This window comes from Hemiscyllium ocellatum, chromosome 4 (genome assembly GCF_020745735.1).
Source record: "Hemiscyllium ocellatum isolate sHemOce1 chromosome 4, sHemOce1.pat.X.cur, whole genome shotgun sequence".
In the NCBI taxonomy this organism is placed as follows: Eukaryota; Metazoa; Chordata; class Chondrichthyes; order Orectolobiformes; family Hemiscylliidae; genus Hemiscyllium; species Hemiscyllium ocellatum.
The window spans coordinates 113,528,589-113,551,036 of NC_083404.1; the positions used below are offsets into that span (position 1 = coordinate 113,528,589).

At 39.9% G+C, this 22,448-nt stretch overlaps 1 protein-coding gene across 6 annotated transcripts in view; it reads right to left on the reverse strand.

The window, feature by feature from the left end:
• LOC132815076 (CMP-N-acetylneuraminate-beta-galactosamide-alpha-2,3-sialyltransferase 1-like) overlaps positions 1 to 22,448 on the reverse strand; it is a 145,824-nt gene that overhangs the window by 44,390 nt on the left and 78,986 nt on the right. For 4 of the 6 annotated variants that reach the window (XM_060823787.1, XM_060823783.1, XM_060823784.1 and 1 more), the window contains 4 exons: positions 22,254 to 22,433; positions 18,009 to 18,054; positions 13,275 to 13,394; positions 2,020 to 11,015 (listed from right to left, as the gene is read on the reverse strand). In XM_060823787.1, coding sequence (XP_060679770.1) covers positions 10,842 to 11,015; positions 13,275 to 13,394; positions 18,009 to 18,054; positions 22,254 to 22,433 — 520 coding nt within the window. In that variant the 3' untranslated portion in view covers positions 2,020 to 10,841. Of the gene's footprint in view, positions 1 to 2,019; positions 11,016 to 13,274; positions 13,395 to 18,008; positions 18,055 to 22,253; positions 22,434 to 22,448 lie in introns of those variants that run through there. The other 2 variants (XM_060823785.1, XM_060823786.1) reach the window with 1 other exon arrangement.

Here is a 22,448-nt window from a genome sequence, read left to right on the forward strand (position 1 = left end):
CCCACCTCTTCCTCTGCTACATTGATGATTTCATTGGCACCACCTCATGCTCGTGAGAAGGTTGAGCAATTCATCAACGTCACCAACACATTCCACCCTGACTTTAAATTTACCTGGACTGTCTCTGACACCTCTCTCCCCTTTCTGGACCTCTCCATCTCCATTAATGACGACCGACTTGATATCGACATTTTTTACAAACCCATCGACTCCCACAGCTACCTGGATTACACCTCTTCCCACCCTACCTCCTGCAAAAATGCCATCCCGTATTCCCAATTCCTCTGCCTCCGTTGTATCTGCTCCCAGGAAGACCAGTTCCACCACAGAACACACCAGATGGCCTCCTTCTTTAGAGACCGCAATTTCCCTTCCCACGTGGTTAAAGATGCCCTCCAACACATCTCATCCACATCCTGCACCTCCGCCCTCAGACCCCACTCCTCCAACTGTAACAAGGACAGAATGCCCCTGGTGCTCACCTTCCACCCAACCAACCTTCACATAAACCAAATCATCGACCGACATTTCTGCCATTTCCAAACAGACCCCACCACTAGAGATATATTTCCCTCCCCACCCCTTTCCGCCTTCTGCAAAGACCGTTCCCTCTGTGACTACCTGGTCATGTCCACGCCCCCTCTACAACCCATCCTCCCATCCTGGCACCTTCCCCTGCCACCGTAGGAACTGTAAAACCTGTGCCCACACCTCCCTCACCTCCATCGTAGGCCCCAAAGGAGACTTCCACATCCATCAACGTTTTACCTGCACATCCACCAATATCATTTATTGTATCCATTGCTCCCGATGCGGTTTCCTCCACATTGGGGAGACTGGACACCTCCTAGTAGAGCGCTTTAGGGAACATCTCCAGGACACCCGACCTATCAACCACACCGCTCTGAGGCCCAACATTTCAACTCCCCCCCCCCCCCCCACCCTGCCGAGGACATGGAGGTCCTGGGCTTCCTTTACCGCTGCTCCCTCATCACCAGACGCCTGGAGGAAGAATGCCTCATCTTCCGCCTTGGAATACTTCAACCCCAGGATCTCAATGTGGACTTCAACAGTTTCCTCATTTCTCCTTCCCCCCACCTCACCCCAGTTCCAAACTTCCAGCTCAGCACTGTCCCCATGACTTGTCATACCTGCCTATCTTCTTTTCCACTCCACCCACTCCCCCGACCTATCATCTTCATCCCTACCCCTACTCACCTATTATTCTCTTTCTCTATGCTGCTTTCTCCCCACCCCCCCTCCCCCTTCACTTATCTCTCCACCCTTCAGGCTCTATTCCTAATGAAGGGCTTTTGCCCAAAACATTGATTTTGCTGCTCCTCGGATGCTGCCTGAACTGCTGTGCTCTTCCAGCACCACTAATCCAGGAGCCCATATAACCAGCCCATTTGTTTTATGAGAAGCGGTTGAGCTTGTACTCATTGCAGTTTAAAACAATAAGACAATCTTATTTAAACAGGGTTCTTAAAGGACTTGACAGCCTAAATGCAAATATGTTGTTTCCTCTTGTGGGTAAGTCTAGGGATCTGATAGCACAATTTCAGAACAAAGGGTTAAGACAGAGATACGGAGGAATTTCTTGTCTGAGAGGATTGTGAATTTATTGACTTCTTTACCTCCATGGAGAGTTATGGAGGCTGGGTCAGTAGGTATATTCAAGGTTGAGATATATAGGTCTTTCAGCAGTGAGAGAACCAAGGGTTAATGGGAAAAACACAGGAAAGTGGAATTAAGCACTATCAGATCAATTACGATCTTATTGTAAGTGAAGCAGACTTGAATGGCTTTGTTCTGCATTTTCATCTTATGGTCTTCTGTCACAACAGGAATATGCACTATTGGAACTGTAGGCTGGTTGTTAATTACACTTATCACTATGAATAAGTTGATTTTACAAATATACTCCTGGATACAAGGGAAGTGAAGCAAGAGTTCAAGAGGCCAAAAAAAATGTTCACAATAACTTTCAATAAGATTTTATTGGACTTAATCATACCCCATAATCAGAAACACATTTTAGAAATATAAGACATGATTTATTTTCATTGACAACATGAGTATACAACATCTTTTAATACATAAGGAAGAAACCTGGCTGACTTTTGAATTAGAAATTTGGCAACAATCAAATGATCTGCCAAAGACAGACTGGAGAATCATTGACACAGCTAATGTTTTGAAAATGAATGTTGTATAGGTAGGGGATAATTTCCAGGCATGCCTTTACACAATCGAAGTATAAATTAGAAGATCACTTTGTATGCTGCTCATATGCACCACTTATACCCACTATTTGTTAGGACTAGTATTTAATCAATACCTATGAATTGAAAGTCACAGGCAATATTTCCATGATTTCCTGCTTGATAGATTCCATCATTGGTATGGACTTAGAAAACTACCTCCAGTGTTTAAACGTACCCCATGTCAAAATGGTTACTCACAAACATTTTCCCCTCCTGCCCTCCTTCACTGAAGGCACTAACTCCTAACAGAGGTACATACTGGTGGCAACACATTAAGCAGCCAGTATTTGGACACTACTTGGGTATCTTGTACTCATCTTCTAACAGGGAAGTTTCACTGCACAACAAACAGAATCAGTAATTTCACCTGTTAATAATTTTCATTCCTGTTCTCTCCCTAGCTCAGTACAATACTCAGAATGCTGGTCTCCCCCTCTGTTTGGAGGTTATTACTCATTACAAATAACCAAAAGCTGGCACCCTGTGTGAAAGGTGTACCTGTTTGTGTTTCAGGTCTTCCCTGATCATTGCCAACAGCTAATGATGTCACAGGAAGACGCACAGCTCTTTGTCAAATCGCTGCTCACAGGCTGCAACATTTTACTATATGACAATGAAGCTTGAAAGGAAGTGAGTCAGAAAACCAGGAATATAAAGGCATCTCTCCCTTTGATACAGGATGATGCGTCAATGGCAATCTACATTAAAATAACCTGATTTTATCAATATATCCTCCAATGAGTCAAACTGTGAATGCTGAAAATAAATACACAGACTGTAGCCTGGTTAAGCATTCCTCTAATCAGCATTATGACGAATAACACTTTATTGAATATGGATGCAATTTCAGTAATTTGTATCATTGATAGAAATAAAATTGATCTTGTAAACCTAAACTGCCAGGAATTTCAAAATATTCACTGACCCATCAATTAATATAAAAAAAATTATCCTGTAAAATATCCATTTCTTAAAAGAATTTCTTAAGAGACAACAACAAATATGAATATTGAAAATGATTCACTCAGAGGATGGAAGAAAGAGTAGGCGAATTTCTCTTTTCCTTGTTCATTCTCAGGATGTGGACTATGCTGCTAAGGCTGGCATTGATTGTCAGTTACTCTGAATAAGCACTGCTTGACCTTCTGCTTGAGCTGAGTAGCTTGCTAAGACATTTCAGAGGGTAGTTCCTAATAACCACATTGGAGCCACATAAGGGCCTGGCTAATAAGAAAAGAAAATTTCTTCCCCCAAAGGACTTGGGCGAACAGCTTCAGCCTTTTCATAGAATCATGGAAGCCTTACACTGTGGATGCAGGCCTTTCATCCTATCAAGTCCACACCGACCCTCTGAGAAGCATGCTGCCCAGACCCATCTTCCTACCTTATCCCTGTAACTCTGCATTAGTCATGGCTAAATCACCTAGTCTGCACATCCCTGGAAACTATGGGCAATTTAGCATGGCCAATCCACCTAATCTGCGCCATTTTGGAGTGTGGCAGGTCACCAGAGGATCCATAGGAAATCCATGCAGACACAGGGAGAACGTACAAACTCACACACGCAGTCACCCAGGTCTCTGGTGCTGTGAGGCAGCAGTGCTAATCACTGAGCCAACGCACTACCCCTTTTGCAGCAGCCTGTTATCTCAGTGGCATTTCCAGAATATTTTTCCATTGAAAGCAGGAGCAGGAATGCTATTTGGTTCTTCAATCATGTTCCATTATTTGATGAGATCATGCCTGATTTTACTGTGGTTTCAATGTCACTGTTCTCACTGCTCCTCCTTAACCACTGACTTGTGTATCAAAAATCTATCCATTTTATCTTGAGAAAGTTCAATGACTCTGCCTTCATTGCTTTGAAAAGAAAATTGTAAAGACTGATGACTCACTGAGAGAAAACATTTCTTATAATCTGCCTTAAAAGGGAGACCCCTTATTTTTAAATGTATTAATTTGTTCTAATCTTATTAAATTTATTATTTCTAATCTCACCCTACCTTGAGGAGACATCCTTTCTGTATTCCTCTTACCTAGCTCTCTCAAGATCTTATATTTTTAGTAAGGTTATCTCTCATTCTTTGAACATCCAGTGAGTACAGCCCAATGTGTTCAGACAGTCTTCGTATGATCAGCCCAAGAGTGAGTCGAAAGAACTTTCTCCAAACGGTAACCTTTTTCCAGTAAGGAGACTAAACTGTCGACAGTAATGCAAATGTATTCTTACACAAGATACAGTAAAACTTTCCTACTTCTTAATTTAATTTATTTTGTTGTAAATGCCAGCATTCTTGTGGCCTTCCTAATCACTTGCATCTCCATAACAATTTCTTGGTGATTCATACACCAGGATATGAGCTCTGAATTATTAATATCTGTTACTATGTGCTATTATAATCACTATAGTGGTCAAGATAACATTAATTCCATTTTTGCCTCACTCCAATTATCTCAACTTTCTCATTGACAGGGATACAGATGATGGTTCTCCCTCATACCCAAGTGGTCATCCTTCAGCCTTAACAATGAACCAACCAAGTCTGTGTGTGTGTAGGAAAGATGAAGGAGCATGGAAGTGACAGCAAGGATATCCATAGATCGTTCTTCTCACACTATGGGATTGTCAATGCTTCTTTGCATCTGGCTGACTGAATTCAGCACAAAATGGCAACGAAGTCCAGTGAAGGCATATAGATAAGAAAAAGGTACTAAAAAGTGGGATGAGAAAAATTAGAGACCAAAAAGGGGATCTACAAATGGAGGTCATAGGTGAAGTATTAAATAAGTACTTGACATCTGCCTTTACTGCCAAGTTATATTGAAAAGTTATTGATTTATGGATATCCAAAAGGTTAATAAGTTTGCTTAAAAGAAAGGTTTGTCAGTGAATGGAATAAATGGGACAATGATAGCATATATTCAAAGTTGAATGAGTGACAATGAATGGTGAATGTAGTGATGAATAGTTGTTTTCAGACTATTTAATACAATGTTGTTTATAGTGCTACCAAATACAAAGACTACTGATTTTTTACAATAAACAGATGAAATTTAATGTACCATAAATTTTATACAAATAAATCTGAAACATATTTATTTTGGTTAAAAGGTCTTGGTGATGTAATATAGACCAAAGGGGGCAACCCTCAAGGAACACAGCAACTGAGAGACCTGGGGATATATGCAGAAAACATCAGTAGAGGTGTTGATAGGGTTAAAAAGCCAAAAAGCATACGTGTTTCTTAGCTTTATGTGTAGAAGTACAGAATACAGAAACATGGAAGTTATGGTGAATCATTATTAAACAGTGATTTTTTTTATTTATCTGAACGTGTGATGGATGGAATTTCAGTTGGGCTTTTAAAAGGCAATTGCCTAAGTATCTCCAAGTAAAATATTTGCAAGGCTACAGGGCAAGGACAGAGGTTGAAAGTGAATGGGGCTGGCTGAATCGCTCTTGCAGATGGATACTTGACTATTCTACAATTCTATGGCATTGATTTATAATTGTTACTAAGTAGTGAATGAAATTTGGCTCCCAGAACATTGCTGAAAATCCCTTTATTCCAATCATTACACAGGAATTTGATTTCAAATGAAAATATTGACATAAAAAAATTCTAATCATAAATTGTTGGAAAAGCAAGTGGTTATCACGTTATCAAGTTACAAATCAAAAGGAGATGAAGAGAAATTACTTCCCTCAAAGGGTCATGAATCTGTGGAATTCACTACTCAGAATGTAGTGGACGCTGAGACATTGAGTAAATTTGAAGGAGGACATATACAGATATTTAATTAGTAACAGTTTGAAAGGTTATGGAGAGCAGGCTGAGAAATTATTAGTCATGATCATATCTAATGATGGAACAGGCTCAAAATAGGCTGAATTGCCTACTCTTGCTCTTAGTTCTAATGTTGTTATTCGAATGCGATTAAACAGTGGTGCTGTGGAAAATGGACATTGAATCTGTCTGGCTAATTTGGCACAGTTTCAAACTTGCAATGAAATCCTGTGCCACAGTGAGGACAGGAAAGGGGAAAACTCTCTATGATGATACCATGAGGACGTTTCTGAACATAGGGTGGGACTTATGGACACTTACAAAGGAAATTGACTATTTCCCTGCCACCTGGCTTCAAGAATAATTTCATAGAAGCATTAGTCAAGCTCTGTGGTGGTAAATGGCACAAGGCAAGAGTTAAGTAAGGGTTTTAAAAAAATTGTCATCCTTTATTGCTCGTCTCTCCTACTGTTTCTCTCCATCCTCCTAAGTTAAACACTTAAATTTACAACATTACATAGAACTGGTATTGACATAGAAAGGCACTGAATGAAGTAAAAAGCCTTAATACATTATATAATTTCTGAAGTACTTCACTAAAATTATCATCCCATTTACACTTCAATCCCAGAATTAAAAAAAACAATCAAAATAAAAGTTAAGCTTCCCATTTTCCTTCCACAAAGGATAATTGAAAAAATCTTAAATATAAAGTTATAGGCATTAGAATTTCAGTCTCTTGCTACAAAACTGTCTCAAACTTCTCCTCCATCAACTTCAGTAGAAATAAAAATCGGGACAGATGTGTAACTGGTGATTGAACTGATATCTCATTATTAGGTACACTTCTCCAGGTGGCAGTGACTTGCTGTTTGGTCACTCCCTTATATTCTTCATGTGTGCGCGAGCAGGCTTTTTACTGCATCGCCAGTAGTGCATTGTATTTCATATTGCAGCAGGGTCTAAACGAACATTGATAATAATCAAAACTCTGTAGATTTTTCTTCTCAATCTACCTTATGGGTCAGTAAGACCATTTCCCATGTCTTTGACACTGTAATGCTGAGATCAGTTTTATTCAGCACCAAACAAAGCCCACACTGTCATGGTCTTACAGCCAAGTAATAAGTGACCTAATCTGGAAACTTAACTGCTTCTTAAATTACACACGACATTCACTTGGTTATATTTTTCAATCGAAAGATGCTAAGGCCAAGTAGGAGTCCAAGGTGACACCAAGATCCCAGGTGCTACAATTCTAATTTCAAACATATATTTTGAGATACAGAGTAGTGAACTATGTGAACAAAATTCAGAATTCCTTTCCCATTGACTATTTTCAAGTCTTCAAAAATTTTGATCCTCGAGTCATTGGGCCACTTCAATAATATAGTGTTAGTTTAGGATAGAAAAATATTCCTTAAAAGCCTGCAGTTGATTGAAACTTCGAAAGTCAGATTACTAGCTGGTTGTCATTTATACACACTTCATTGAAAAATTCTGTGCAACAATAGAACCCTTCATTACTCTCTCAGGAGTTATTATTAGTGGCTGTATTCTTCCATTTCACTAACTAATTTGATAGATATAATTAATAACTTCCCGGTTTCTAATTTTGAAGAGTTAACTCCAAATTCCTTGTGACACCCACTGGGTATGTATGAGATTAGCAAAGTAAGGCTAATAGTATTATAGATCTAAGTTCAACTTGACCTTGTTAGGAATATGGGAGTAAGGAGGAGTGAGATAGTAGGAATTAACCCTTCTAACCATACTTCAAAGTTCACCTTCCACTGTATGACGTGGAATTCTAGAAGTATTATCTATGCTTTGACAGTCTTTTCAGGTGAAAATGATCAGCCAAGCATGTATGTATTAGTCTTCTGCATAACTCTGCTGGCTTCACACAATAACATGAGACACACACACACACACGCACACACGCACACACACACACGCGCGCACACACACATACACACTATTGATGTCCATCAATTTCAACTTAGCCATCCTCAAGCATCTTTTTATAAGATTTTAGCCTGCCTATGTAATTGCTTGATGGCTGATTAAACTATGATGCATTAATGCAAGAAATGCCTTCGCTTCTCTGTTTTGCTGTTACTCCACAGCTTCAGTCATGGAAAGCATTTTACAGCTAAGTTTAAGGCAATTTGGTCTTGTCAGATAATTATTTGGTTATGATCTTTTCAAAAGTCCAGTTTTCAGTGTAAGAGGTAGCGTTTTTCAACTTTCATTCTGTCGGTGTTGGAGATTCACCTTGTTCAGTTTCAGTTCTACTTAAATGCTTAAAATGACATGCAGATATCCGTACACCTCTGTCCCATCAACTGGTCAGTGCATTGGTTGAACGGTGAAGAGACTTGAGAACTTTTCAGGAGAGACGGTGGCTTTGACTCAAATTCATGTAGCCATGTTTCATGAATAAGCCTCAATGGCAAGGGCCAGCAAGCTTACTTTACTGAGAGAGCACCAGAGCTGAATCCGATCCCATCTTCAGCCAACAGCCACAAGAGTATGCTTTCCAACAGTATAGTGATCAGGAGCAGAAATCCTGGCTGTTTCATTCCCTTACTCGGAGGCAGCAAGTCCAACAGTAGCAGCCATAGTGTTGTTTAAAGTGAGGTCCGTACGGGGATTGAATTTCGATTTTTCTAGCTATAGAGCCGATAGAACGATCAAACGTAATGCAAATCAATGCCAAGACCAATTCATTGCAGATTTGCTAAAGATCAGGGCAGGGAACCAGAATCAATTATATATCCCTATCAGCTCAAACAGATATAGTTCTGTATGAAACCTAATCCAATTAAGTACTTCACTGGGTAATATCATAATAAGATCAGTGTCCTTTCAAAGTGCTATATAATGAGATTAAAGGTCACAGATTTTAGTTAAAAACAGCATCTGACATTTTGTTTTGATGATGGGAGTGGCTCGTTATATAAAGTCCAAGATGCGATAATGACTTTCAACACAATTTGTAATAAAATGAGAAAATGCTTTATCCTCAATTTTTCATGAACCATTAGCATTTTTTAACAGTGAAAAGCTGCATGAGGATTGGTGAGATTTCTTTCACTTGACTCATTTCCTGAATACCATGGTTACTTTCTGGGAAATGGTTCTACGATGCTGAGTAATCTGATTAAGTTCTCCCAACATCAGATCTGGGCAATAAGTATAGCAGGATACTCAATTGTACAGGAATCATGACCTAGTTTTGATTCTGACCTTACTCAATATCTGCCCCGATGGACACACTGAATTTGAGGTAACTCAGCTGTGATTGAAAGACATAGCCAGACTGGGGTTTCTCTTCTATTGCATGGAACGTTGCTTATGATTATTTAACTGAGCACGGGCCAGTGATGGAACTTTAACATTTTCTGAAAAAAGTTGCATCTGATGCCATGTTTATCCACTTTGTCATTCTGGAGTTTACAGATTTATGTTTGGCTAAGTTGGACTGAGTGTTGTGCTGACCCCATATCACATTTCGTTAAATGTCAGTCTATAAGATAAACAAGGTCTCATATTTGAATACAACGCAAATTATTTCAAATCTTCACAATTCATTTGTAGCCTTCATCAGTCATGTAAAGCGTCCAGCTTTTCCTCTCCATAACTTCATTTATTTACAATTCAAGAATATTAGATTAGATTACTTACAGTGTGGAAACAGGCCCTTCGGCCCAACAAGTCCACACCGACCCGCCGAAGCGCAACCCACCCATACCCCTACATATACCCCTTAACTAACACTACAGGCAATTTAGCATGGCCAATTCACCTGACCCGCACATCTTTGGACTGTGGGAGGAAACCGGAGCACCCGGAGGAAACCCACGCAGACACGGGGAAAATGTGCAAACTCCACACAGTCAGTTGCCTGAGGCGGGAATTGAACCCAGGTCCCTGGCGCTGTGAGGCAGCAGTGCTAACCACTGTGCCACCATGCTGCCCAAATTCTTGCCACTAATGTCTTTACCATGGGTTGTTGGCTGTACCAGTCTCTCTCACGTTGATAATCCTGTTGTAATTTGGCCCTAGTGGAAAGCTGTCTACATGATCTGATCACACCTACTGAACTCAGATTTATTTTGACACTTCCTATGTTTTAATATAGCGCACAACAGTCAGGTTCTGTCTATTTCTCACTCCCTAACTGGAGAACTGATTTTCAGAATAAAACTATGTCGAAAAGTGTGGTGTTGGAAAAGCCCAGCTGTGTCAGGCAGCATCCAAGGAGCAGGAGAGTCGATGTTTCGACCATGAGCTCTTCATCAAGCTCTTCCTCATGAAGAGCAAACTTCGACTCTCCTGCTCCTCGCATGTTGCCTGACTGGCTGTACCTTTCCAGTACCACACTTTTCAACTCTGACCTCCAGCATCTGCAGTCCTCACATTCTCCCAGATTAAAACTATGGACGGACATAGTGAATAATTTCAATAGAGTCTGTCATTGCTATAGGTCAACAAATTGCTTGCAGTTTGGTACAAATTAGACCGGATGGAGAAACAGACTTTTCAAAGATAGTTGTAAAATAGGGAACAAAAAAAAAACTGGTGTTTTAGCAAGGTATGGTTAGGGTTAGAGAGTAGAAGCAGTTTGACTTTTCATTTGGCTAATTATAAACAGGAACTAAATTTCTGAGTTCCCAAAGTACTGTCATTTTCTTAGTTCAACAATCCATCACCACAGTAATCACAAAGATATTTACAGACTCATAATGCTTGCCTGTAGCTCACTCACAGTGCTTCGGTGTCAAGTGCCTTTGAATAAATTTATTTTACCAACATCGGCAAGCGTCTTTGTGATGTTGGCTTCAAAATCTCCATCGTGAACTCCTGTTGCTCTGAAGGCTCCTGCACCTGCATTCTTCTCCCAGTAATGATGCCAATGTCCTATGCTGTTGGCTCCAAATCCATAAATGTTCACCTGCACAACAGAGACAGCACTGATGTTAAAGTCATGCTTCACATGAGAAGGAGGTCCCAGTTTATTCCCATTTTTATCACGCTTACATGGATAGGACTATCCTCACAAATTGTGGAGGCATTAGATGGCTCACACATAGAGTAATGTCCTCTATCTTTCCAACAAAGATCACGGGAAAATAAGTCCTGCTCATATTTCAGCTTGCTTCCACATGGGTGATGAAGCTAATTAGTCCACTGAGATTAGCAGTCTCAAGTGTATAGAACTGGGATAAAATTCACAACTTCTTCACAGAACATTAAAGAACCAGGAGTAGGCCATTCAGCCCCTTGAGCTAAGTTCATCACTGAATTAGATCATTGGCAACTCTTTACCTACATTCCATTCCCAAATTAAAACCCAGTCTAATAGCAATCATGTAATTATTGTCAACTATCATAAATACCCACCCAGTTCACTAATGTTCTTTAGGGATGGAAATCTGCTATTCTTACTTGGTCTGGCTAACACGTAACACTAGGCCCACAGAAATGTGGTTGACTCCGATCTGCCCTCTAAATGGCTCTAGCAAGACAATTAGGGATGGGAAGTAAATCCAGCCAGGGATGGCCAGATCCAATGAATGAATAAAAAAAACCTTTAATTCCTTGGAAGCCCTGTTTGCCATAGCAACCATAACCTTTTGGTGAAAGAGAATTCTCAAGTTGGACAATGTGAATAAGAGCTTCCAGATTTCACTCTAAATGGTCTGATTTCAATTTTAAGTTTACAAACTTTGTTCTTGATTTTCCTATCAGAGAATCTACCTGGCCAATTACCTTTAGTATTTTAAACATCTCAATTAGATCACCCCCTCAAGCTTTTATGCTCAAATCTATATGGAAGCACACTAGGCTTTCAGAGCGCAGCTCCTTCATCAGGTGATAGTGGAGGACACAATTGTATGGCACAGAATTTATAGAAAGAATTTACAGTGTGATGTAACTGAAATTATACATTGAAAAATACCTTGATTGCCTGTTGAGTTCTTTCATCTGTTCGAATACCATGACTCTTTCACCTCTTTCATGCGTAAATCACAAAACCTTTTTTTAAAAGTTGCGTTCTCAGGTTAGCTGTAACAATTGATGTTAGCTAGACAATATGTTGAAGGTGTTAGCCCCCTGTGTTCTCTGTCTATGCCATGATGTTTATGTCACATTACAGGTGATCACCATTGCACCATACACACACACAGACACTCCTATATACACACACTCACACACCACGCACACACATAAGCACTCCTATACACACACATAAACACGGACACACATATACATAGACATGCACACAGACACTCACACACACCCTTACAAACACACACACTCCCACATGCACACAAGCATCCTCTCAGAGACTTAGACCACTCTCCACTCATGCACACACATATACACTCTCTCTCACAGACACTCACAACTCCCCCATCCCAGACACACACACACTCCCACACTCACATATACACCCCTCACAGACTTAAGACTCTCTACACTCGCTACACACACATATACACTCTCTCTCACATTCACAACCCCCAACCCAGATACACACACGCGCACGCGCACACACACACACACACACACACACACACACACACACACATATATTTTGTGGGGTGAATTTGTACTTGCAGAGTTACATTGTACTTTGCTCAAAAATTGCATGAATTCATGTAAAACTCTGTTATCTCACTTTTTAGGTTAGAATCAATCTAAACATCATGGCATAGACAGCGAACACAGGGGGCTAACACTTTCAATATATTGTCCAGCTAACATCAATTGTTACAGCTAACCTGAGAATGCTACTTTAAAAAAAAGGTTTTGTGATTTACACATGGAAGAAGTGAAACCATCATGGTATTCAAACAGATGAAAGAACTCAACAGACAATCAAGGTAATTTTCAAGTATAATTTCAGTAACATCACACTGTAAACTTTTGCTATAAATTCTGTGCCTTACAATAGTGTTCTCTACAACCACCTGATGAAGGAGCATCGCTCCGAAAGCTAGTGCTTCCAATTAAACCTGTTGGACTATAACTTGGTGTTGTGTGATTTTTAACTTTGTACACCCCAGTCCAACACCAACAACTCCAAATCAAATCTATATGGATCTCGGGTTATTTTTAATGGTTTATTTATCAAATAAGAAATAGAGCTCTAAAGGGCTTATATTCTTCTTTTCGCCAGTTAAAATGTATCAAAAGTCACATTTACCTCATCACAGACATGAAGTGCAAAAATGATACTCAGCATGCCAGTTGAGGAGTATCTTCCATGATGCTCATTCCAGTTGTCATAAACATACTTAAAAAAATGTGGGCTGTAGACCAATACCTGAAGTTATGGAGACGAGGAAATCACAATTAGAACAAGACAAGTTTGCCAGTCTACCATTAGGCATGGATAAATATCTTTGTGATCTGCTTATAAACAGCTTTTTAAAAGAAATCTGAAACTGAGCTCCAGAGAGTGAGTAGTTGACTTCGTATTGTGGGGAAACTGGGTGGGTAAGAGGGAGTGAGGGAGGATGTGGTAGAGCATGAGTTTTGGTAGGAAGTGGATAGAAACTTAGAGAATAACAACGCAAGTAGGCCATTTGTCTCTTTGAGCATGCTCTGCCATACAATATAATCATGACAGATCATGCAGTGCAGAGGGAGAAAAGTGTGAGCCATCAGAGACAAGATGGTGGTGCTTACACTGATGGAGTGGAGAAGACCATTGATTTTCTTTCTACAATGCTGGGTATTCCTCTAGATGGCTGAGGCTGCATTGACCCAGAAATCAAATTCAGACAAGGCTTGCAAAATCTGGTGTCATGGCCTCCTCTGCCAATCCTGGGCAAAGAGGAAATCTCACATCTCCCAGGACCTCTGTGTCCCTGTCCACAGAGTGGACTGCTAATGTTCTTTACTTGCTATCTCGGGGCAAATGTCATAAACTGTGCAGGGGAGCTCTGGACTGAGGAGCTGGATTGGGTGCATAAATGGCACTGGTGCCAGGGATCCCAGGGTATCTTAGCAACAGCTTTCAGATATTGCAAATGGGTGAATCAAGCCATCATCAGACTCGAGGTATCGAAGAATCAACTGTCCTCTGAAATGGCTCTAACAAGACACTGTGAACAAACTTTAATTAGGGATGGGCAATAAATGTTAATCCATGATGCCACTGGCCCATGGTATGTAGTTAATAAAGTGAATTTGAGGTGATCACCGATTGAAAAGCTCACATGATTTAATCCTGAGGCTTAATTGGCAAATCCTGAACATCACCCTCAAGTGATGGCAAGTTTATTTCCATTAATTTGCATCCCATTGGTACCTCAACCTGATATATTATCATTACATTTCCAATCTCCCTTTCTTCAACTGAGAAACTAGATGATGCATAACCTTGACAGGTAAAACAGAGCTGGTATTTGACAACTTATCTCGTCAGCATCTGTTGCAGCTCTTGGCTGTGCTTCTCGTTATGTGGAATTACATCTTTTACCTCCATGGTCCTGGACATTTCATCCATGCAACCCAATACTGGCAAGGCACCAGCCTCACATCATCTTATGTGCTCTTGATCAACAGAGCATCAACCACCTACTTTGGAGCAGAGGGTCAGCTAGTATTTGCATGCTTCTACCAGGTTGCTTTTTGTTCAGGGACAGGCATTTATTTTTTTAGTGCTAACATGGGGCCACTTATCTTGTGGGTCCTAGCTTGCTTTATATTGCACAAGGTCTTTTCTTTAAAGATAAGATAAGGAGCTTCTGTGGTTGAGAGCCTGCTTTTTAGGATCAGGAAGCTTGTGACACTGGGAAGAACTGAAGGGCAAATGTTTCAGTCTCTGTGGGAGTGATCATGGAATTGTGTAGCGCTGTGTTACATCAACATCAGGGCTGCGGCACGTGCACTGCATGTGCTAGAAATAAGTAGTGTTGTGTGAAAGTCAAAGGAAATGACTGCTTAATGGGCTGAGAACAGAGTACAATCTATCAGAGGATACCACAGTCAGTCATGGGGTTCATCCTCTGCCAACCAAGCGGGTTGGCCATAGGCAGTCATGTACTTCATCCGAGAGATCTGTGCCCTTGAGAAAGTGAGGACTGCAAATGCTAGAGATCAAGGGTGAGAGTGTGATGCTGGAAAAGGACAGCAGGTCAGGCAGCATCTGAGAAGCAGGAGAGTTGATGTTTCAGGCATAAGCCCTTCATCAGGAATGAGACTTGTGGGCTGGCGGGGGAGAGGGGTGGCGGAGAGATAAATGGGAGGGGGGTGGGGTTGGGAGAAAGGTAGCTGAGAAAGCGATAGGTAGATGAAGGTGAGGGAGAAGGTGATAGATTGGGCGGGGTGCAGCAGATATTTGGGAAAGGTGATGAACAAGTCAAGAGAGTGGTGCTGAGTTGGAGGCTTGGGACTGGGATAATGGGGAAGGAGGAGAAACGAGGAAACTGTTGATCTCCACATTCATTCCCTGTAGTCGCAGGGTCCCAAGACGGAATATGAGGTGTTCTTCCTCCAAGCATTGGGTGGTAACGGTTTGGCGGTGGAGGAGTCCCAGGACCTGCATTTCCTTGACAGAGTGGGAGGGGGAGTTGAAGTGTTCAGCCAGGAGGTGGTTGGGTTGGTGGGTGCAGGTGTCCCAGAGATGTTCTCCGAAATGATCTGCAAGAAGGCATCTTGTCATCCTGATGTAGAGGAGACCATACCTGGTGCAACAGATACATTAGTGACATTGGTAGAGGTGCAGGTAACTTTCTAATGGATGTGGAAGAATCCTTTGGTGCCTTGAACGGAGGTGGGGGGAGTGTTGTATGTCCAGGTTTTGCTATTCCTGTGGTGGCAGGGGAAGGTGTCAGGAATGGGGTGTATGCTTGGGGATCCAGGAGTCGCAGAGGGAATAGTCTCTTTGGAATGCTGTTAGTAGTGGGGAGGAAAATATATCTCTGGTGGTGGGGTCTGTTTGGAGGTGGCAGAAGTGGTGAAGGATGATGTGATGTATGCAAAGGTTGGTGAGGTGGAAGCTGAGGACTGGGGAGTTCGATCTTTGTTAGTTGGGAGGGGTGGGGTTTATGGGCAGTGGTGTGGGAAGTGAAGGAGATACGCTGGAGGGCACTGTCAACCATGTGGCAAAGAAAGTTGCGATCGTGGAAGAAGGAGGCCATCTGGGATTTTCTAAGGTGAAATTGGTCATCCTGGGAACTGATGCGGCAGGAATAAGGGATGACATTTTTACAGATTGATGCAGAACAATGTTCACACTTACACCAGGGTGATAGCTGGCATGCACCACAAGCACTCTAAGGATGAGATTTTAATGCCTGTATTGATCTGGCAGGTATTTGCAGCATTGCCCAGCCAGGTTCCCCTGCATCATCATTACATGATATGTCCTTCATATCTTCAGTCTACAAATGGGAATGCACATGAAATGGGGAACTAAGAGCAATCTTGGAGATAAATATGGGTTTGAGGTTTAGGACATTAACTAGGAGAATTTTTAAAATCCTTAAGGTGCATAGTTTAGTACATAAGAAAACAGACTGAAGAAAGGAAGCGAAAATGGGCCATAGCCCAGCAACAAACTCGGCTGCAGCCTAGCAACTCTCTGTGACACAGGGAGACAGAGAGAGAACAATCCAGAAGGTTATTGAGTGTTTCTTTCAGAATGAGAAAAGACCTGCAGGAGCAGCAGAGCCATTATCATTGTCAAAGCACTGAAAATATACTTCAAATATCAATAGTCACTTTTGCCAACGTGACATTATTTGTTATAATTATTATTTCTAAACCCCAATCAAACAAAATAAATGTTGTGCACAGTCTCAGAGTAGAAAATCTTTAAAACATGTATTAGATTCAATTCATCCCACTACTGCAATTGGCTGAACTGGATTGAAAAAACAAGTAAACTCCAGTCCCACTCTGCACAGCTGATTGCAGTGATTTTGATTTTTAGGTAATAGTGCATAACAAATGACTTTAAATTTATCATCCATTATACATCTCTTCATATAGTTGTTAGAAATAAGTTGTAGATTGTACATTGTATTATGTTACATAATACATCTTACTTTGTGGAATCTTGAAGCTTAATCTTGCAGTAAACCTATTGTATGGCACACAGTATCTATTTTCAATAGACGTTAAAAGTCCTTAGCTGGAACCTAATATAGATTTGGTAGTGTGGTCTGGAGTGTTCACAAAGAATAGTTGACACTGACCTGGTGCAGCTGGGAGAAGTGACACTGTTTGAGAGTTGGAGATAATACTGGACTTCTCATCATAATGCTATACAATTGTAATTTTAAAAAAATTCAAAAATACATTTTAATAAAAAGGGGATTGAAACAACATTCATTCATAGGCCTGGCTGCTGTTGCAATGGCAGCTTTTGGATTTGTTCTATCCGTGCAACTGAATAGTTAGGCCACATGAGAGGATATTTCGGAATGAAGTACATTACTGTGTGTCAGGAGTCATATCTAAGTTAGACTGGGTAAAGAAAGGAGATTCCCTTTCCTAAGAGGGGTCAGTGAATTAGATGGGATATTACAAAAGCTCAGTAATTTCATGGTCATCATCACTGATACTAGCTTCAATTCCACATTTAATTAACTAATTGAATTTTTATTTTTCATCTATTGTGGTGGAATCAGAACCCCTGTCTCCAGGTTGTTAGTCTGGACCTCTAGATGCCTAGACTAGTAACGTAATCACATACCAATCTGTTTTACCACGTACTAACTTGCTTGGTCAGCAAAACACTTCTTGTTCTTTGCAGCAATAATATATTCAATACCAATGTTTAATTTGACAAATTTCAAGATGTCTCATTTAGCTATGCTCTGGGATCGAGTTAAGCATTATTACTTCAGCACAATCATAGAAACACAGCCTCAGCAATCAACCAAACAGCCTTCACAATTATATAAAGAAATAAATTTCAATTCACCTTGTCTTTATTTGCCTTGATGTGACGCATCACTGGGATGTAAGTGCTGAACATGTAAGAATAAATGCAGCAAGTGTCATTAATTCATCTAACACAATTTAAACTAAACAAAATGAATTTGAGTCATGTCTTACTGACCAACTTGAACAAATACATTTATTTTACCTATTGGTCTACGCCACATCTGAGTATGATTTAGAACAGAGTGGGTCAGTAAGGGAGACCTTAAACTGTTCCTAAAAATCAAATTTTGTTTGCATTTAACGTTTAACCAAAATGTACTGTTTCAATTCTAAATGTGATCCAGACTTAAGAAAGGATATGCAAGCCACATCACTCAGGAGTAGAGAGAGTTCTGAATTAAATAGCCAGGCCAAGGGATCTATTTGGGAAAATGTGGCAAATCAAAGAGCAGAGACAAGGCAACAAAGAAAAATACTAATATGGGAAATGGCAAATAGACTGTGACAAGAGACTACAAATCTCAACTTTAAATCATAACTTAGACTAGAAATTGCAAAGAAAAGGACAAATCTAAAGGCTCCAGGCGACATTCTAACCAAGCTTCTATACAACTGAAGCAAGACTTCATATTGCTATACTCAAATCCTTTTGTTATAAAGGCTCACATTTCCAGTAGCTTTCTAATAGCTTGACAAATCCCTTCACACATCCACTCTTTCCAATTTCTCACAATTTAGGAACTAGCCTTCAATCTGTTCTTCCCACCAAAGTCAATAAAAGCACATTTTTCCACATTATATTCCATTTGCTACATACTTGCTTAATTATGTAGTCATTAATACTTCCTGAAAATGTCTTACATCTTCCTCACAGAATATAATTCTGCTTAGCTTTGTATCATCTTCAAACATGGAAATATTACGTTTAGCCCCCATATCTAAATCATCGATATATTGTGAACACAGTAGTACTGATCCTTGTGGACACCTAATGATCCCATTAGTTACGGTCTATCACTGTGAGAATGATTCATTTATTCCTATTCTCTTTTTCTGGCTGTTAGTTAATCCTTATTCCATGCCAGGACATTACTTCATATTTCACAAGCTTTATTTTTACTAACAAACCTCCAATATATGCTTCATTCATCATTTCCTATTTATCAATTTGACATCCTTTGAACAGCTGTAAATCAGGAAATGGAAGATAAGAAGAATCTCAAGAAAATTACAATCACCAGGGAAGTGGTGCTGAACAAATGTTTGGAATTACATGTTGGCAAGTGGCTGCTTCCTGATAGACTTCATCCTAGGGTCTTAAAGAAGTGGCCAGTGAGATAAATCATGCGTTGCTTTTAATTTCCCAAACTTTTCCAGATTCAGGGAAAATTCCATTAGATTGGAAAATAGTAAATGTAACTTTCATTCAAATGTGTTGGGGACACAAAGCAGGCAAATACAAGGTATTTAGATTAATATTGTAGGAAAACTGGTATAATCTATTAATAGGCAGACTCAACATGGTTTTGTGAATGCAAGCTCACATTTAACTGATTTATGGTGAGCAAGTAACATGTGCTGTGAATAAAAGGGAATTGGTGGATATACTGCACTTAGATTTTCCAAAAGGCATCTTATAAGATGAGACAGCAGCTAGAGTATAATATTGACCACCTTAGTTAAGAAGAATAATAATATCATTGAGGTAGTTCATTAAAAATTTACAAGACTAACACCTAGATGGAAAAGGTTCTACTTTGATGAAAAGTTGAATAGGCTCGCCTTGTTTCCATTGGAGTTTAGAACAGTAAGAGGTGACTTGGTTGCAATATACAAGATAACTAGAAGTGACTATGGAGAGAATGTTTCATTTTATGGGAGAATCATGAAGTAGGGGTGAAATCGAAGTCACCTTTTTAAAATTGAGATGAGACCTCTTTCAACAGGCTATGAGTCTTTGTAGTTTTCTTCTGGAATAGATAATGGAAGCAGAGCTCATTAATTTTTTTAAGGCAGTGATCAATGGGTTTTTATTAAGCAAGGGTTTGCAATGGATTTTAAATGGAACATGGATTTGAGCTACAATCAGATTAGCTACAGTCTTGTTGAGAGACAAAGCAGGCTCAAAGAGCTGAACGATCTGCACTTGTTCCTGATTTGTATGTTCATGTGATTGTACCAAAGGTTACTGCAGAAAATAAAACCTCATGGTATCAAAGTTATATTGGCATGGACAGATGAGTGGTTGACTGGCAGGAGGTAGACAGTCGGCACAAATGGGTCATTTCCAGATTGGCAAGATCTGAGACAAATGGTGTGCTGTAGGGCTCAGTGTTGGGACCGCAACTGTTTAAAATTCACAGAAATGGCTAAGATGAAGATTTGAAAGAGAGGATTAACAAATTTGCTAATGACACAAAGACAAGGAAGTTACGAAAAGCTAGTTCAAGCAAGTGGGCAAAGAAGTGGCAAATGATATTCAATGCGGGAAAATGTGAAGTTGTTCATTTTGATAGGAAGAATGTATGTTAGCTGAATGTAAAAAAAAGCTCCAGATACTTTGGAATTAGTGTGTCTTTGTGCATAAATTTCAGAAGATTAGTATGCAGGTACAGAAAATTATTAGGAAGACTAAGAGAATGTTATTGTTTATTGTGAGGTAATATGAATACAAAAGATGAGAGGGCATGCTCTAGTTTCACGCAGCATTGGTGAGACCGCATTTAGAATACTGTGTACTATATTGGTCTCTTTAATCAAGGAAGGAAGTAAATGTATTGAAACTAGCTCAGAGAAGAATTATTACGCTTCTATATGACCTCTCTAATGACAAGGGAGAGGCTTTATAAGATAGGCTCATTTCTGATGGAGTTTAGAAGAATGAGAATTTAAACATTTATGATCCGGAGGGGTCTTTACAGGGTAGATGTGGAATGAAACTTTATTCTTCTGGGAGAATCCAGTACTGGGGGGGTCACCATTTCAAAATAACAGGTTGCCCATTTAAAATATAGATAATGAACTTTTTCTCTGGTAATTTCATGAATTGAAACTATCTTCTTTAAAATTCAGAGTTCTGAGGAAGCGTCACTGGATCCAAACAGCACCTCATTTTTTGCTTGAGAACTTCTGGACTCAATACTGAGCCCAACAATGTTAGGGCTTGAGATACTTTCTCTTATGTCCTTACCCCAAACTCCAATACACCAGGCTTTGTTATCACATTGTCTATTACACACAACACATTGTTAGCCACTAATATTGCCCATACACATTTAAAAGGCATCTGGATGGTATATGAATAGGAAGGCTTTATAGGGATATGGGCAAAGTGCTGGCAAATGGGACTAGATTAAGTTAGGATATCTGGTCGGCATAGATGAGTTTATGAATCCCTTAGCATTCTCCTAGGCTGACCGTTATTCACTCCTTTGACTATCTAATTGTTCTTCTCTCTCTTTAGGCTCTATGTCCACATATCGTTTACTCCTTATCCTCCATCCTCACCCTATCTTCCGCATAAAAAACAACATTTTCCTAACCGCCATCAGTTCTGAAGAAGGGTTACTGGAACGGAAATGTTAAGTCTGATTTCTCTCCACAGATAGTGGCAGATCTACTGAAATTTTCCTGCAATTTCTGTTTTTGTTTCTGATTTCCAGCATTTGCAGTTTTTTTGATTTCTTCAAAATCAGAGTTTTTGAATTTTTTTTAGTCAGAAGTGGATAAATTCTTGATGAGCAAGTAGGTCAAAGGTTATCGGGGTAGGTAGAAATGCAAAGTTGAGGTTGCAATCAGATTGGTCATGTTCTTACTGAGTGGAACAGCAAGCTCAAAAGGCCAAACAGCTTCTATCTGTGGCTAATATTTAAGTTTGTATGTAAAATTCATAATTAATGATCATTGATGAACATTTTACCTTTGATAAGCATCTCAGTTTACATGCCATTTTAATTGAGAATTGTGATGTCTAACAGACACTTACAAAGAGACAAATGAATGACCCAATCTTATTCCATTCCTCCAAGTATGTTCTGAATGAGCATTCTGATCAATCAACATCTCCTTACAGCCCAGAAGTCTACACGCCACTTGTTTAGTCTTACACATGGGTAGATGTAGGAGGGTCGCAAGAACTAACTCAAAATGTGTCAATGTCTTCTCAATTCAAGAAGGCAGGCAAGGGATAGAAACATAAAAATAATATGGAGAGAAACTGACCACCACGAGTTAAATGCTTGCTTACTATTATTCTTTTGCAAAGATTTAGCTATTCACTCACCGAGTAATATTGCCTGTTGTAAAAGCACTAATTAGCCATTGGATGTCCAATATTTTAAAAGGGATGAGAACCAAAGAAACATTTTCTGCAAGATCTCGAGCACTTTCAGGGTACATGAAGTGATGCGTAGTTTTACTGCCTACATCTGCCTCATAGCCAACAGTCCGTGCCCGATTCATTCTACATGAACAGGAG